Raw genomic sequence first — 14,832 nt, 5'->3', positions numbered from 1 at the left:
AGATTAATGCACATAAGTCAGTAATGTTTCTATATGCTAGGAATGAACAAACTGAAGAGACACTCAAGAAAAAGATACCATTTTCAATAGCAACTAAAAAAATCAAGTACCTAGGAATAAACTTAACCAAAGATGTAAAAGACCTATACAAAGAAAACTACATAACTCTACTAAAAGAAATAGAAGGGGACCTTAAAAGATGGAAAAATATTCCATGTTCATGGATAGGAAGGCTAAATGTCATTAAGATGTCAATTCTACCCAAACTCATCTACAGATTCAATGCAATCCCAATCAAAATTCCAACAACCTACTTTGCAGACTTGGAAAAGCTAGTTATCAAATTTATTTGGAAAGGGAAGATGCCTCGAATTGCTAAAGACACTAAAAAAGAAAAACGAAGTGGGAGGACTTACACTCCCTGACTTTGAAGTTTATTATAAAGCCACAGTTGCCAAAACAGCATGCTACTGGCACAAAGATAGACATATAGATCAATGGAATCGAATAGAGAATTCAGAGATAGACCCTCAGATCTATGGCCGACTGATCTTTGATAAGGCCCCCAAAGTCACTGAACTGAGCCATAATGGTCTTTTCAACAAATGGGGCTGGGAGAGTTGGATATCCATATCCAAAAGAATGAAAGAGGACCCCTACCTCACCCCCTACACAAAAATTAACTCAAAATGGACCAAAGATCTCAATATAAAAGAAAGTACCATAAAACTCCTAGAAGATAATGTAGGAAAACATCTTCAAGACCTTCTATTAGGCGGCCACTTCCTAGACTTTACACCCAAAGCACAAGCAACAGAAGAGAAAATAGATAAATGGGAACTCCTCAAGCTTAGAAGTTTCTGCACCTCAAAGGAATTTCTCAAAAAGGTAAAGAGGCAGCCAACTCAATGGGAAAAAATTTTTGGAAACCATGTATCTGACAAAAGACTGATATCTTGCATATACAAAGAAATCCCACAACTCAATGACAATAGTACAGAAAGCCCAATTATAAAATGGGCAAAAGATATGAAAAGACAGTTCTTTGAAGAGGAAATACAAATGGCCAAGAAACACATGAAAAAACGTTCAGCTTCACTAGCTATTAGAGAGATGCAAATTAAGACCACAATGAGATACCATCTAACACCGGTTAGAATGGCTGCCATTAAACAAACAGGAAACTACAAATGCTGGAGGGGATGTGGAGAAATTGGAACTCTTATTCATTGTTGGTGGGACTGTATAATGGTTCAGCCACTCTGGAAGTCAGTCTGGCAGTTCCTTAGAAAACTAGATATAGAGCTACCATTCGATCCAGCGATTGCACTTCTCGGTATATACCCGGAAGATCGGAAAGCAGTGACACGAACAGATATCTGCACGCCAATGTTCATAGCAGCATTGTTCACAATTGCCAAGAGATGGAAACAACCCAAATGTCCTTCAACAGATGAGTGGATAAATAAAATGTGGTATATACACACGATGGAATACTACACGGCAATAAGAAGGAACGATCTTGTGAAACATATGACAACATGGATGAACCTTGAAGACATAATGCTGAGCGAAATAAGCCAGGCACAAAAAGAGAAATATTATATGCTACCACTAATGTGAACTTTCAAAAATGTAAAACAAATGGTTTATAATGTAGAATGTAGGGGAACTAGCAGTAGAGAGCAATTAAGGAAGGAGGAACAATAATCCAAGAAGAACAGATAAGCTATTTAACGTTCTGGGGATGCCCAGGAATGACTATGGTCTGTTAATTTCTGATGGATATAGTAGGAACAAGTTCACAGAAATGTTGCTATATTATGTAACTTTCTTGGGGTAAAGTAGGAACATGTTGGAAGTTAAGCAGTTATCTTAGGTTAGTTGTCTTTTTCTTACTCCCTTGTTATGGTCTCTTTGAAATGTTCTTTTATTGTATGTTTGTTTTCTTTTTAACTTTTTTTTTCATACAGTTGATTTAAAAAAGAAGGGAAAGTTAAAAAAAAAAAAAAGAAAAGAAAGAAAAACAAGGAAAAAAAAAAAAAAAGATGTAGTGCCCCCTTGAGGAGCCTGTGGAGAATACAGGGGTATTCGCCTACCCCACCTCCATGGTTGCTAACATGACCACAGACATTGGGGACTGGTGGTTTGATGGGTTGAGCCCTCTACCATAAGTTTTACCCTTGGGAAGACGGTTGCTGCAAAGGAGAGGCTAGGCCTCCCTATATTTGTGCCTAAGAGTCTCCTCCTGAATGCCTCTTTGTTGCTCAGATGTGGCCCTCTCTCTCTGGCTAAGCCAACTTGAAAGGTGAAATCACTGCCCTCCCCCCTACGTGGGATCAGACACCCAGGGGAGTGAATCTCCCTGGCAACGTAGAATATGACTCCCGGGGAGGAATGTAGACCCGGCATCGTGGGACGGAGAACATCTACTTGACCAAAAGGGGGATGTGAAAGGAAATGAAATAAGCTTCAGTGGCAGAGAGATTCCAAAACGAGCCGAGAGGTCACTCTGGTGGGCACTCTTATGCACACTTTAGACAACCCTTTTTAGGTTCTAAAGAATTGGGGTAGCTGGTGGTGGATACCTGAAACTATCAAACTACAACCCAGAACCCATGAATCTCGAAGACAGTTGTATAAAAATGTAGCTTATGAGGGGTGACAATGGGATTGGGAAAGCCATAAGGACCACACTCCACTTTGTCTAGTTTATGGATGGATGAGTAGGAAAATAGGGAAAGGAAACAAACAGACAAAGGTACCCAGTGTTCTTTTTTACTTCAATTGCTCTTTTTCACTCTAATTATTATTCTTGTTATTTTTGTGTGTGTGCTAATGAAGGTGTCAGGGATTGATTTAGGTGATGAATGTACAACTATGTAATGGTACTGTAAACAATTGAAAGTACGATTTGTTTTGTATGACTGTGTGGTATGTGAATATATCTCAATAAGATGATGATTAAAAAAAAAATAATGTGAAAAAGTGTAAACTTTTGAAATAGTGAATAACTGTTTCTTTAATGTAGAAAACAAGGGCTTTCTACAATACTGAATTGTTTGAGAGACTGAATAAGTCAACAGATAAGAAACGCTTTAAGAAACATTAAAAAATATTTACAAATATAAGATCCTAGCATTAATAGCCAGCAAACAATAGAAATGATATTTGAGCCCAGATTTGCCAGACTCTAAAGTCTGTCCTTTTCACTATGTCATCAAAATTACTAAAATCACAAAAGTACTTGATAAAAGCAAATCATCCCAATTATGTGCTCAATATAAGTATATAATCAATCAAGGATGACTCTATTACTTCTATTGGGTTTAATATAGGAAAAAAAAAAAACTAATAGGAAAAGGAATATGACCAGTATCCCAAAGTAAAAATTAGAAATTCCCCATGCTCTGTATTAAAGAAGACAATACATACATCCGTCCCATAGATGAGGAAATCACCAGTTAAGGCATGACATAAAATGCGGCACGTATCATCCACTGCCGGGAAAAGTCGAGTCTCACGTTCTTCCTGAGCATCCAAAATTTCACTTTCTATCTGAAACATCAAGAAAAACAGCAGTTCATAAATGTAAGCCTGGTCTACACTGTCCATCAGTGGGAAGGGGGAGAGTCTTTTTCTCAAATTAAACTAAACATTCAGACTCATAAGACTACTGTAGGCCAATTTACTCAGAAAGGTATCAGATAGTAACCTTAGCTTGCCAGCAGGGCAGCATCAGACATTCCTATTTAGTGGGAAGAGTCTCAGCAGCAGGCTATGCACCCGTCTAGTAGCTGATCTCTTTGGCTTCCCAAATGCAAAAAAAGCAGGGGAACAGATGTGAGAGATGGCCTGGTTTAGAAGTCCCATCTCACAGCAGCCAGTATGGCTGTGATCTCCCACAAGCAACATGCCTAACGTAAGAGTCAACATGGGGAAGCCCAAAGGTATGGCATCTCCATCAGGAGTTACAGTTCATTTAGAGTTCCTTATAGATGCAATTTACCAATCAGGGTCATTCTTTACCAGAGGCAATGTAGCAAATGGAACATTATCAGGTTTCCTGGGGGAACAGAGCTAGAAAGTTAAATGAACATTTTATGCAGAAGAGCAAGATTTGTTGAATCCTTTACCTGTACCTGGTTTTCTACCTAGCTTGTACATAGTAGTTTTCCTGACCAAAGTTCTTGAAAATTAGACATTAGGCTGTTCATCATCATCACCTAACTTGGGACTTAACATCACTGAACTACAGAACATCAAAATTACACTTACCAAATGTAACTGGACTTTGCCTTCAAAAAGTGCAGCCGCATAGTCAGAATGAAGGCAAATATTGGCTACTGTTCCCAAGTATTCCACGTCTTTCAATTTTTTCACTCCTGGATCAGTTTAAAAAAGCCAACACAGAAAAATATCTGTAAAACTACCTTATATAAAGGTTTGCAAATAATTTTTAAATGTGTGCCTTTGCAAGGATATTCTGAACTTTAAATTTTTATTTTAACCATTCTAAAGGAAATCTTAGTTGCCACATAAATTTGCTTTCAGGAATTCCATAATGGTTCACAGGAAACAAAGTAACAGGAAGTAAAATCATGTACCAAAAAAACAAGAATTAAACCTTAGTTACAAGAAGCTTAATGGTGTTCTCTATTTAGCAGAATTCTTAGGCTTGTTCTATTCCTGACAGACATGACTTCCAGTGGGGTAAAGTGATAGAATGGAGGAGGGAGGGAAAGAGAAGAGCAAGGTTCCCTTTAGATGCTAATAGTCATTATTCAAAGAATAAAGAAGAGGGAACTATCATCTATTGACTACCAACAAGGTTTAGGAGTACCTAACACAGGTATTGTGCAAAGTGAGATCACACAGTTTATTTCATTTAATTTTTTTTATGATCCCTTAAAAGTTGAAGTATCCTAGTTTCCAGATGAGAAAACCAAGATTTAGAGAGGTATAATAAATTATCTATAATCACTTAGTTAAAAGAGGCAGAGGAATAATTTGAACCCAGGCCTCTCTAACATCCTGTCCACTGTGTCATACTCTCTTCACTACAAAGGTGAAAAATAAAACCTCTTAAAATTATGCAAATGCGGATTCACAAAATAATGTAAGCTAAGAAAGATGTCTGAACAAAAATAGCATGAAAGAATAACTTTCTATTGTAATTAAAATTTCTTGTCTTAAGAACTTCCAGTGCTTCCCAAATAATAACAGAAATTGTATCATAGATAAGAATACATCAATTGGATTAAGACTTGCCATTCTCTCCAAGAACATAAAACCAAGCTCGATTATTCATCCCCACAGCCAGATGGTAAAGACCTACTGCCACAAAGTTGGGTTCCACATCAACAGAAACTGTGATTGGTAGCTCCTAAAATATAGAGAAGTGACAGTAGTAAATCAACTGCTACGACTATTTTGATTTTATTCATAAATAAAATAAAAATAACATTTTCATACTCCTTCAACAGGGTTGGCTACGGTGACTTCAAGGAGGGAAGTAAGATATGCAATCCTTGTGCTGCAGGTGTCCCCGAGTATGGGAAGCTTGGTCAGGAAAACGTGGAGTGAGCCCCTCTGGGTAGACAATGCCAACAACTGGCCATCATCTGTCCAGGACAAGGTGCTCAACCCTGAAATTGGCAAAAGAAATGATCACTCAAAAACAAATACACTGCTGCAGGCAAGCAAGCAACTATTTTCCTTTAAGCTACCAGAGGCATAAAAATCTTCAAACGTTTTCTTAAATAGTTTAAATTGTCTTTATTTAGATTAGCAAAGTTATGGTGTACCATATGAATATGTGTACTGACTTATTCAATACTCGTTCAAAAGGAAAATGTATGAACAGAATTTACAATTGGAATTAGGATAAAATACACTGTAAATCTGTAGATCAAAGTAGAGTCACATCATTCAGATCAAGTAGTATGACTCAACATAATAATTAAAATAAGGAGACTATTTTAGGGCATTCTAGTGAAGGGTATTAATTTTATTCCTGCCACAAAGAATCCAAATTATATAACAACAGACACAACAGTACTCTCCATAATTGAAATCATAAAATGTCAATTTGCTTCAGAAAAATCCATACCTTTATTTTCATCGTCCAGGTTGATTATGGCATACATGTCTTTTAATTCTGCCAGGTCATGGATTTTAATGCTGAAAAATTAAAAAACAAGCCTTAAATAAAACCGTTTCAGTTCACAAAAATTTATGTACTATAGAACAGGTCAGTGGTCTCCAAAATAGGGTGTACAGGATGATCCACTGGGTTAAGGTAAGAAAATATTAGAATTTCTATAATTGTTTATATTTTATCTGTTAAATCTGTGTGTGTCTGTGTGTGTGTAGGTTGAGTGCCAGCCTAATCCTCTGAATTATAGCTTCAGAAACAAGGAGGTTACATTTGCCCTGAAGAAAAGCGTGAGTAGGAAAGCATCCCCCTGAGCTGGAGCAGTACTAATTATTGTAAGATACTACAGGTATGTGTTTGCAATGTCCCCCCCCCCCCCCCCGCAAAGAGTTGTTTCATGCAGAAGAAGTGAGGTATAATAGAAAGAACATTAGATTTAGAATCAGAAGGCCTAGGTTGAAAACTCTGAAAAATGGGAGAATATTACTTCATAGTGTTATTGGGAAAAATAAGTAATGCAAATGAAAGTGTGCAGCAGTATGTTGGCACCTGATGGTTGTGACATTTCTTCCTTCCTCGTCTTCTTTCCTCCCTCCTTCCTTCCTCCCCGTCAATGCTTTACCCTTATATTTTTTTCCTCATTACCTTTAATTAAACTTTTAATTTTGAGATAATTGTAGATTCACATGCAGTTTTAAGAAATAACACAGAATGATTCTATATATGTTTTACCCAGTTTCCCTAAATGGTAACATCTTGAGAAACTATATTACAACATCACAATTAGGATACTGACATTAATACAATTCACCAATCTTATTCAGAGTCCCCAGTTTTTTCTTATACCCATTTTGCATGTTTATGTGTGTGTGCATTTAGTTCTATGCAATTTTTATCACATGCAGCCATAGTCAGTCGAGTTACAAAACAGATCCATCCTTACGATTTTTTTTTTCTGCAAAGCCTTTATTACATGCGGGGGGGGGGTGGTGGTGGTAGGGGGAGAGGTGGTGCTTAGTCTTAAAACTATGGAACACTCCCGAATTTGCGTGTCATCCTTGCTCAGTGGCCATGCTAACCTTCTCTGTATCATTCCGATTTTAGTATATGGGCTGCAGAAGTGAGCACGTGATGCTTTTTTATAAACATACCCACCTCCGTCTCACACTGTTGCCCCCAACCCCAACCCTAACCCCTAACAACCACTAATCCGTTTTCTGTTTCTGTAATTTAGTCTTTTCAAGAATGTTACATAAATGGAATCACAGTACAACCTTTTGGGTTTGGCTTTTAGCAAGCAACATAATTCTCTGGAGATTCATCCAAGTTGTGTATATCAATAGTTCATTGCTTTTTATTGCTGAGTAGTATCCCATGGTATAAATGTAACCATTTGCCCATTTAAGGACATCTGGATTGTTTCCAGTTTTTTACTACTACAAATAAAGCTGCTATAAACATTTGTGTTCAGATTTTTGTGTGAATATGTGGCTGTATCATTTTACATTCCCACCAGCAATGTATGAGTAATCCAGTTTCTCTGCATCCTTGCCAGTATTTGATGTTATTCCTATTTTTCTTTTAGTCATTCCAACAGATGTATAGTGATATCTCATTGTGGTTTTAATTTGCATTTCACTAGTGGCTAATGTTGTTGAACATCTTTTCATGTGCTCATCTGCCATGTGTTCGGTGAAATGTATGTTCCTGCTTTCTAATTGGATTGTTTATTTCAAGTTTTTTTATATATTCCAGATACCAGTTCTTTGTTGGATATGTGGTTTGCAAATATTTTCTCCCAATATGTAGCTTGTCTTTTCAAGCTCTTAGCAGGATCTTTTGTGGAGCAAAAGTTTTTAATTTTGATGAGGTCTAATTTTTCCTTTGGGTGTCAAGTGTAAGAACTCTTTGCCTAGTCATCAATCCAGAAGATTTTCTCCTATATTTTTATTGAAAAGTTTTAGAGTTTTACATTTTACATTAAATGATCCATGATCTACTTTAATTTTTTATTAAGGTATAGGTTTAGGATAGATTTATTTATTTTTGCAAATGGGTATCAAATTGTTTCAACACCATTTGCTGAAAAGACTTTCTTCCATTGAATTACTTCTGAGCCTTTGTCAAGAATGAATTGTGCATCTGAGAGGGTCTATTTCTGGCTTCTCTACTGGGTTCCATTGATCTATGTGTCATTCCTCTGCCAATACCATAACCTTGATTACTGTAGCTATATAGTAAGCATTAATTTGGGTAGAATGGTTCCTCTCACTTTATTCTTCTTTTTTAAGATTGTTTTTAGTTACCTTTCCATATATATTATTACCATATATATTATAATATTTAAGATTGTTCTTTAAAAAAGATTCTTCTTTTTTAAGATTGTTTTTAGTTACCTTTCCATATATATTATTACCATATAATATATTCCATATATATATATATATAAAATATTCCATATATATATTAGTACCTTTCCATATATATTTTAGAATAAGCTTGTCTATGTCTACAAAACACCTTACTGGGATTTTGATATGAATTTTGTTAAATCCGTAGATCAAGTTAAGGAGCAATGATCTCTTTACTATGTTTTGTCTTCCAACCCATGGACGTGGTATGCCTCTTCATTTATTTGGGTCCTTTTTATTTCTTTGTCAGCATTTTGTTATTTTCAGCATACAGATCTTATACATGTTCTGTTAAGTGTATACCTAAGTATTTCATTTTCTTTGAAGGGAGTGAAAATGGTATTATGTTCTTGTTTCCACATGTTCATTGTTAAGATACAGAAATGCAATTGATTTTTTTTTTCATTTTTTTTTATTGTGGAATATAACATATATACATAAAAGTGATAAATTTAAAACCGTGATTTAACAGGTAGTTAGAGGGCAAATTTCAAAGAATGTTCTGGGTTGCAGTTCCAGAGTTTCAGTTATTTCCTTATTGTGTAATATATATATATATATAGAAAGGTTATAACTTTCAATGTACAATTTAACAAGTAGCTATAGAGCAAATTTCAAAGCACATTATGGATTATAGTTATTTCCTTCTAGCTATTCTAATACCCTAGCAAATAAGAAAAAAAATTATATAAAGTTCAGTGTTTGTAATCCTTTGTTAAATTCTACCTTATCTGTTGCTACCCCTTTCTCTAGTTCAATCACTTTCATAAATGCAATTGATTTTTGTGTATTAATCTTGTATTCTGCAACCCTGCTGAACTCTTTAGTTCTAGGCGTTTTTGTTTTCTTTTTTGTTTTCTGCAAATTCATTGAGATTTTCTATACTGACAATTACATCATCTGCAAAGAACTAGTTATACTTCTTGCTTTTGAACCTAAATGCCTTTTATTTCTCCTTCTTGCCTTAGTGCAGTGGCTAGAACTTACAGTATATAAGCTGAATAAGAGTAGTGAGAGTTGACACATCTTTGCCTTGTTCCCAATCCTAGGAAGAAAGCATCTTTCACCAGTAAGCATTATACTAGGTTTTCTATAAATGCCCTTAATCAAGTTGAGGTAATTCCCCTCTATTCCATGCTGAGAGCTTTTACCATGAACGGGTGCTAGATTTCGTCAAACGCTTTTCTAAGTTAACTGATACGATCATATGGTTTTTCTTCTTTAGCCTGTTGATATGGTGGATTATATTGATCTTGGAATGTTAAACAAGCCTTGCATACCTGAATAAGTCCCACTTGGTCATGAAGAGTTCTCTTCATAAAATGCTGGATTCAGTTTGCTAAATTTTGTTGAACATTTTTGTGTCCAAGTTCATGAGAGATACTGGTCTGTAGTTTTCTTTTTTTATACTGTCTTTGGTTTTGTTATAAGGGTAATACTAGAAACATAAAATGAGTTGGGAAGTGTTCCCTCCTCTTTTATTTCTGGAAGAGATTATGGAAAAATGAGTGTTAATTTTTCCTTACATGTTTGCCAGTAAAACCATCTGGGATTGGAGATTTATTTTTTCATGAGCTTTTAATTTACAAATTCAATTTCTTTAATAATTACAGGACTATTCAGATTATTTCATCTGGGTTAAATTCTGGTAGTTTTGGTTTTTGAAGAATTGTTCCATTTTTTTTAAGCTGTTGGATTTCTGATCATAACGCTGTTTACAACATTCCCTTATTGTCCTTTTAATGGCTTTGGGATCTGTAGTGAGAGATCCCTATTTCATTCCTAATACTGGTGATTTGTGTCTTCTCTATTTTTGTCAGTCTTGCTGGAGGGTTATCATACATAATGCAAGCATTTAAGTGCTATACATAATGCAAGCATTTTCCTCTTACATAACGCAAGCATTTAGTGCTATGCATTTCCTTCTCAGCACTGCCTGAGCTGCCTTCCACATAATTTCTTATGTTTTATATTCATTTTCATCCAGTTCCATGTACTTTTAAATTTTCTTTGAGACTTACTCTTTGACCCAAGAATTATTTAGAAGTTTCTCATTTAACTTCCAAGTGTTTATCAGAGATTTTCCCATTGTCTTTCTGTTACTGATTTCCAGTTTGATTCCATTATGGCCAGAGAACATATTTGTACAATATCAATTATTTTAAATGTGTTAGGGCTTGTTTTACATAGACGAGGACATTATCTATCTTGGTGAATGTTCCATGGGGGCTTGAAAAAAAATGTATACTCTGCTTCTGGTGATTTGGAGCTATGTACTCCAGAAAAACACATTCTTAGACTTGGTCCATTTTTGTAGGTATGAACTCTTATAAATAGGACTTTTTTTAATATACTTTTTTTATTGTGAAATTTAACATATATACATAACAGAGATAAATTTAAAAGTACAATTTAAAAAGTAGTTAGCAAATTTCAAAGAATGTTATGGGTTACAGTTCCACAATTTTGATTATTTCCCTGTTGTAATATATAACATATATTCAGAGAGATAATAACATTCAAAGTATAATTTAACAAGTAGTTATATAGGTAATTTCAAAGAATGTTATGAGTTACAGTTCCACAGTTTCACTTCTTTCCTTATTGTGAAATGTAAGATATATACAGAAAATTGATAACTTTCAAAGTACAATTTAATGAAAAGCTATAGAGCAAATTTCAAAGAATGCTATGTTCCACCCTTTCAATTATTTCCTTCTAGCTATTCTAATACCCTAGCATCTAAAAAAAAAAATCATATAAAGATTCAGGACATATAATCCTTTGTTAAATCCTATCCTGTCTGTTGCTATCCCTTCTTCTTATTTAATCACTTTCTCAATCTTTAGGGGTATCTAGGCAGAGACCACCCTAACTTGTTCATATGAAAAGGGGGTGTCAACATTATGGGGAAGGGAGCTGCATCTGACTGTTGCTCTTAAAGAGGCTATTGCCTCTTGGTTTTAGGCTTTGTCTGGCATAGGAACAGTAGTGGATTTAAGCTTCTGTGAGATAAACTTAAGGAATGAAACTTTTATAAAATCTCAGATAGGGATCCAGGTATTTCTGGACTACTGTTGGTTACGGCATGGCATACTATGGCCATTTGGGATATCTAGCTGGAGCTTGTGTAAGAGAAACCTCCAGGATAGCCTCCTGACTCTATTTGAAATCTCTTAGCCACTGCAACCTTAATTTGTTACCTTTCTTTTTTCCCTTCTGGTCAAGAAAGTATATTCAATTCCTTGGTGCTAGGGCCAGGCTCATTCCTGGGAGTCATGTCCCATGTCGCCAGGGAGATTCACTCCCCTGGGAGTCATGTCCCACACAGCGGAGAGGTTAATGAATTTATTTGTTGACTTGGGCTTGGCAAGAGAAGGGCCACTTCTGAGCAACAGAAGAGGTTTTCTGGAGGTGCCTCTTAGACATAATTAAAGAAAGGGCTAACTTCCCTTTTACAGTGATAAGTTACACAATAGCAAGCTTCAAGATCAAGGGCTCAACTAATTAAGTATGGTGTTCCTAATTTCATATAGCATATATTCTGCCCAAGATAAATAATCAGTATTTCACATTATTTTAACTTAGTTGTACAATCATCATCACTCTCAATTTTAAACAATTATCAAAACATAAAACATCCCAGAGCTCTTACCATCCACTAATTATTCATCCCTAGTATTAGTGTAGTGCTGGTAAGATATTCCTATTAAATATATTCTACAATATGTAATGGGTAGTTTTTCTATATACTACTCTATTGTTAACTCTTTGCACCAGTGTTATACCTTGTACGTATATTATGCAAACACTTATTTATATTTATAGTGCTATTGTGGGTTACATGCCTTTAAACACCCATTTACAAACATGTTCGCCTTCAATGCTGCACTGATACTTATAATACCATCAACGAACCATAATCACCCCTGTCCATTCCCACACCTTTAAGTTCATCCTTATTATTACGTCTGTACATTTTAGGTTATCATTCTCCTTTCACTAGCTTCTACCTCTAGGTCCTCTATATTCTACACTGAAGAAACTAATTTTACATTGTTCAGGGAGTTAACATTAGTGGTAACACACAGTATCTCTCCTTTTGTGTCTGGCTTATTTCACTCAGGATTATATCTTCAAGGTTCATCCATGTTATCATATGTTTCAGGACCTCGTTCCTTTTTACTGCTGCACAGTATTCCATCATATGTATATACCACATTTTGTTTATCCACTTGTCTGCTGAAGGACACTTGAATTGCTTCCATCTCTTGACAATTATGGACAATGCTGCTATGAACATTGGTGTGCAGATGTTTGCTTTCAGATCTTCTGGGTATATACTAAGAAGTGAAATTGCCAGATCATAGGGTAACTTGCTATCTAGTTTTCTGAGGAACTGCCACCAAATTGTCTTCCACAATGACAGTACCATTATACATTCCCACCAGCAATGAATAAGAGTTCCAGTTTCTTCACATCCTCTTCAGCATTTGTAGTTTCCTGTTTGCTTAATAGCAGCCATTCTTACTGGTGTGAGATGATATATCATTGTGGTCTTGATTTGCATTTCCTTAATAGCTAGTGAATATGAACGTTTTTTTCATGTATTTTTTAGCCATTTGTATTTCTTCTTTGGAAAAATGCCTTTTCATGTCTTTTGTCCATTTTATAATTGGGCTGCTTCTACTATTGCTGTTGAGTTGTAGGATTTCTTTATATATGCAGGATATCAGTCTTTTACCAGATATATGGTTTCCAAATATTTTATCCGATTGCATTGGCTGCCTCTTCACCTTTTTTATCAATTCCTTTGAGGTACAGAAACTTTTGATTTTGAGGAGTTCCCATTTACCTATTTTTTCTTAAGTTGTTTGTGCTTTGGGTGTAAGGTCTAAGAAGCTACCTCCTATAGAGAACCTAAGATGGCGGCCAGGTGAGACAGGGCAAAAAAACACCTGAGTGAAAAATACTAGATAAAAGCCAGAAAGTGACCCAGAACACCAGTTTCAGTGATGCACCAGCTGGACAAGGTCTGCTAAATCCACAGGGACTGTACATTTGGTGAAACCTGGAGTCCGCATTCTGAAATGAGTGAGTGAGCTGGCCTAAAGTTCGGTGGCCATGCTGCGGTGTGGGGAAACGGTGGGTTGGCATTTGGAGATGGATTAGTTCTTTGAAAAAAAAAAAAAAAAAAACTGGGAGTGGCTGCAGATACGACGGGGAGAACCGTGCAGTGAAGCACGGCGGGAGCGGGCTGGGCCAACGCCGCGGTGTCTGGCGTGGAGGACAGCCCTTCCCACACCCGTTGCTGATTGTCTCGGGGCCCGGGGAGCAGAGGGGAGCCAAAAGGGGAAAGAAACTGCGCCCCTTGCAGCCATCTCCCCGCGGGCTATGGACACTCCTGCCCGGGGTCAGACCCACAGCCTGGAGCTGCGCCAAGAGACCCAGTGTGACGGGGAGTCTTTCCCGCAGCACCGCACACACACCACAATATTGGCTGTGGACAGTGGCCTTTAGTGCACCCATGGCTAACTGTCCTGCAGCTGGGAAGGCGGAGCTGTGTGAAAGGGGGGAGATTAACACACCCCATTCAACCATCTTTAAAGCACGCTGGAAAAGCCCCTGCACGGCTCAGTGGCCCAAGGCTTCCCTGGTGGGCCGGTGTGCACTTGTGACATGGCGCAGCCTTCCCTCAGCAGGGGTCCTGGAAGAGCACGGCTGAGAAGGCGTACCTGCTCGGAAATCCCAGGGACACTATGCCAATACCAAAGACTTGTGGGTCAATGGCAAAGAAATTCTGGGGCAAGACTGCAATGAAGGCTTAGGCTCTTGCAACAGCATTAAATCTCCGGGAACACCTAGGAGGTTTGATTATTAGAGCTGCCCTGCCTTCCTAACCACCCAGACACATGCCACACATTCAGGATGGACAGCACCAACAACACACCCAAATTTAGTGCACCAATTAACCCCACAAGAATCAAATCCCCACACACCACAAAGACAAAGTTGGGGAGAACTGACTTGAGGGGAATAGGTGACTCACAGACACCATCTGCTGGTTAGTTAGAGAAAGTGTAGGCCACAAAGCTGTAGTTCTGACAAATTAGAGATCCAGTAAAGCAAATGCCAAGAGGCCAAAAACAACAGCAAATCTGAAAGCATATGATAAAATCAGACGATATGGAGAACCCAAACCCAAACACCCAAATCAAAAGATCAAAAGACACACAGTACCTGGCACAATCAATCAAAGAACTA

General features: G+C 37.0%; 1 protein-coding gene and 1 non-coding gene across 5 annotated transcripts in view; both read right to left on the bottom strand.

The window, feature by feature from the left end:
- WDR19 (WD repeat domain 19) overlaps positions 1-14,832 on the bottom strand; it is a 180,395-nt gene that overhangs the window by 105,740 nt on the left and 59,823 nt on the right. For all 4 annotated transcript variants that reach the window (XM_037829604.1, XM_037829602.1, XM_037829601.1 and 1 more), the window contains exons 10-14: positions 6,113-6,183; positions 5,476-5,648; positions 5,272-5,386; positions 4,279-4,385; positions 3,436-3,558 (exon numbers count right to left, since the gene is read on the bottom strand). In XM_037829604.1, coding sequence (XP_037685532.1) covers positions 3,436-3,558; positions 4,279-4,385; positions 5,272-5,386; positions 5,476-5,648; positions 6,113-6,183 — 589 coding nt within the window. The remainder of the gene's footprint in view (positions 1-3,435; positions 3,559-4,278; positions 4,386-5,271; positions 5,387-5,475; positions 5,649-6,112; positions 6,184-14,832) is intronic.
- On the bottom strand, positions 7,179-7,285 carry LOC119530684. The gene has a single exon (XR_005216079.1). It is a non-coding gene; the product is annotated as a U6 spliceosomal RNA (small nuclear RNA).

This window comes from Choloepus didactylus, chromosome 3 (genome assembly GCF_015220235.1).
Source record: "Choloepus didactylus isolate mChoDid1 chromosome 3, mChoDid1.pri, whole genome shotgun sequence".
Lineage (NCBI taxonomy): Eukaryota > Metazoa > Chordata > Mammalia > Pilosa > Megalonychidae > Choloepus > Choloepus didactylus.
The sequence above is the reverse complement of the archived record's forward strand: the minus strand, read 5'-3'. Positions and strand labels throughout refer to the sequence as shown.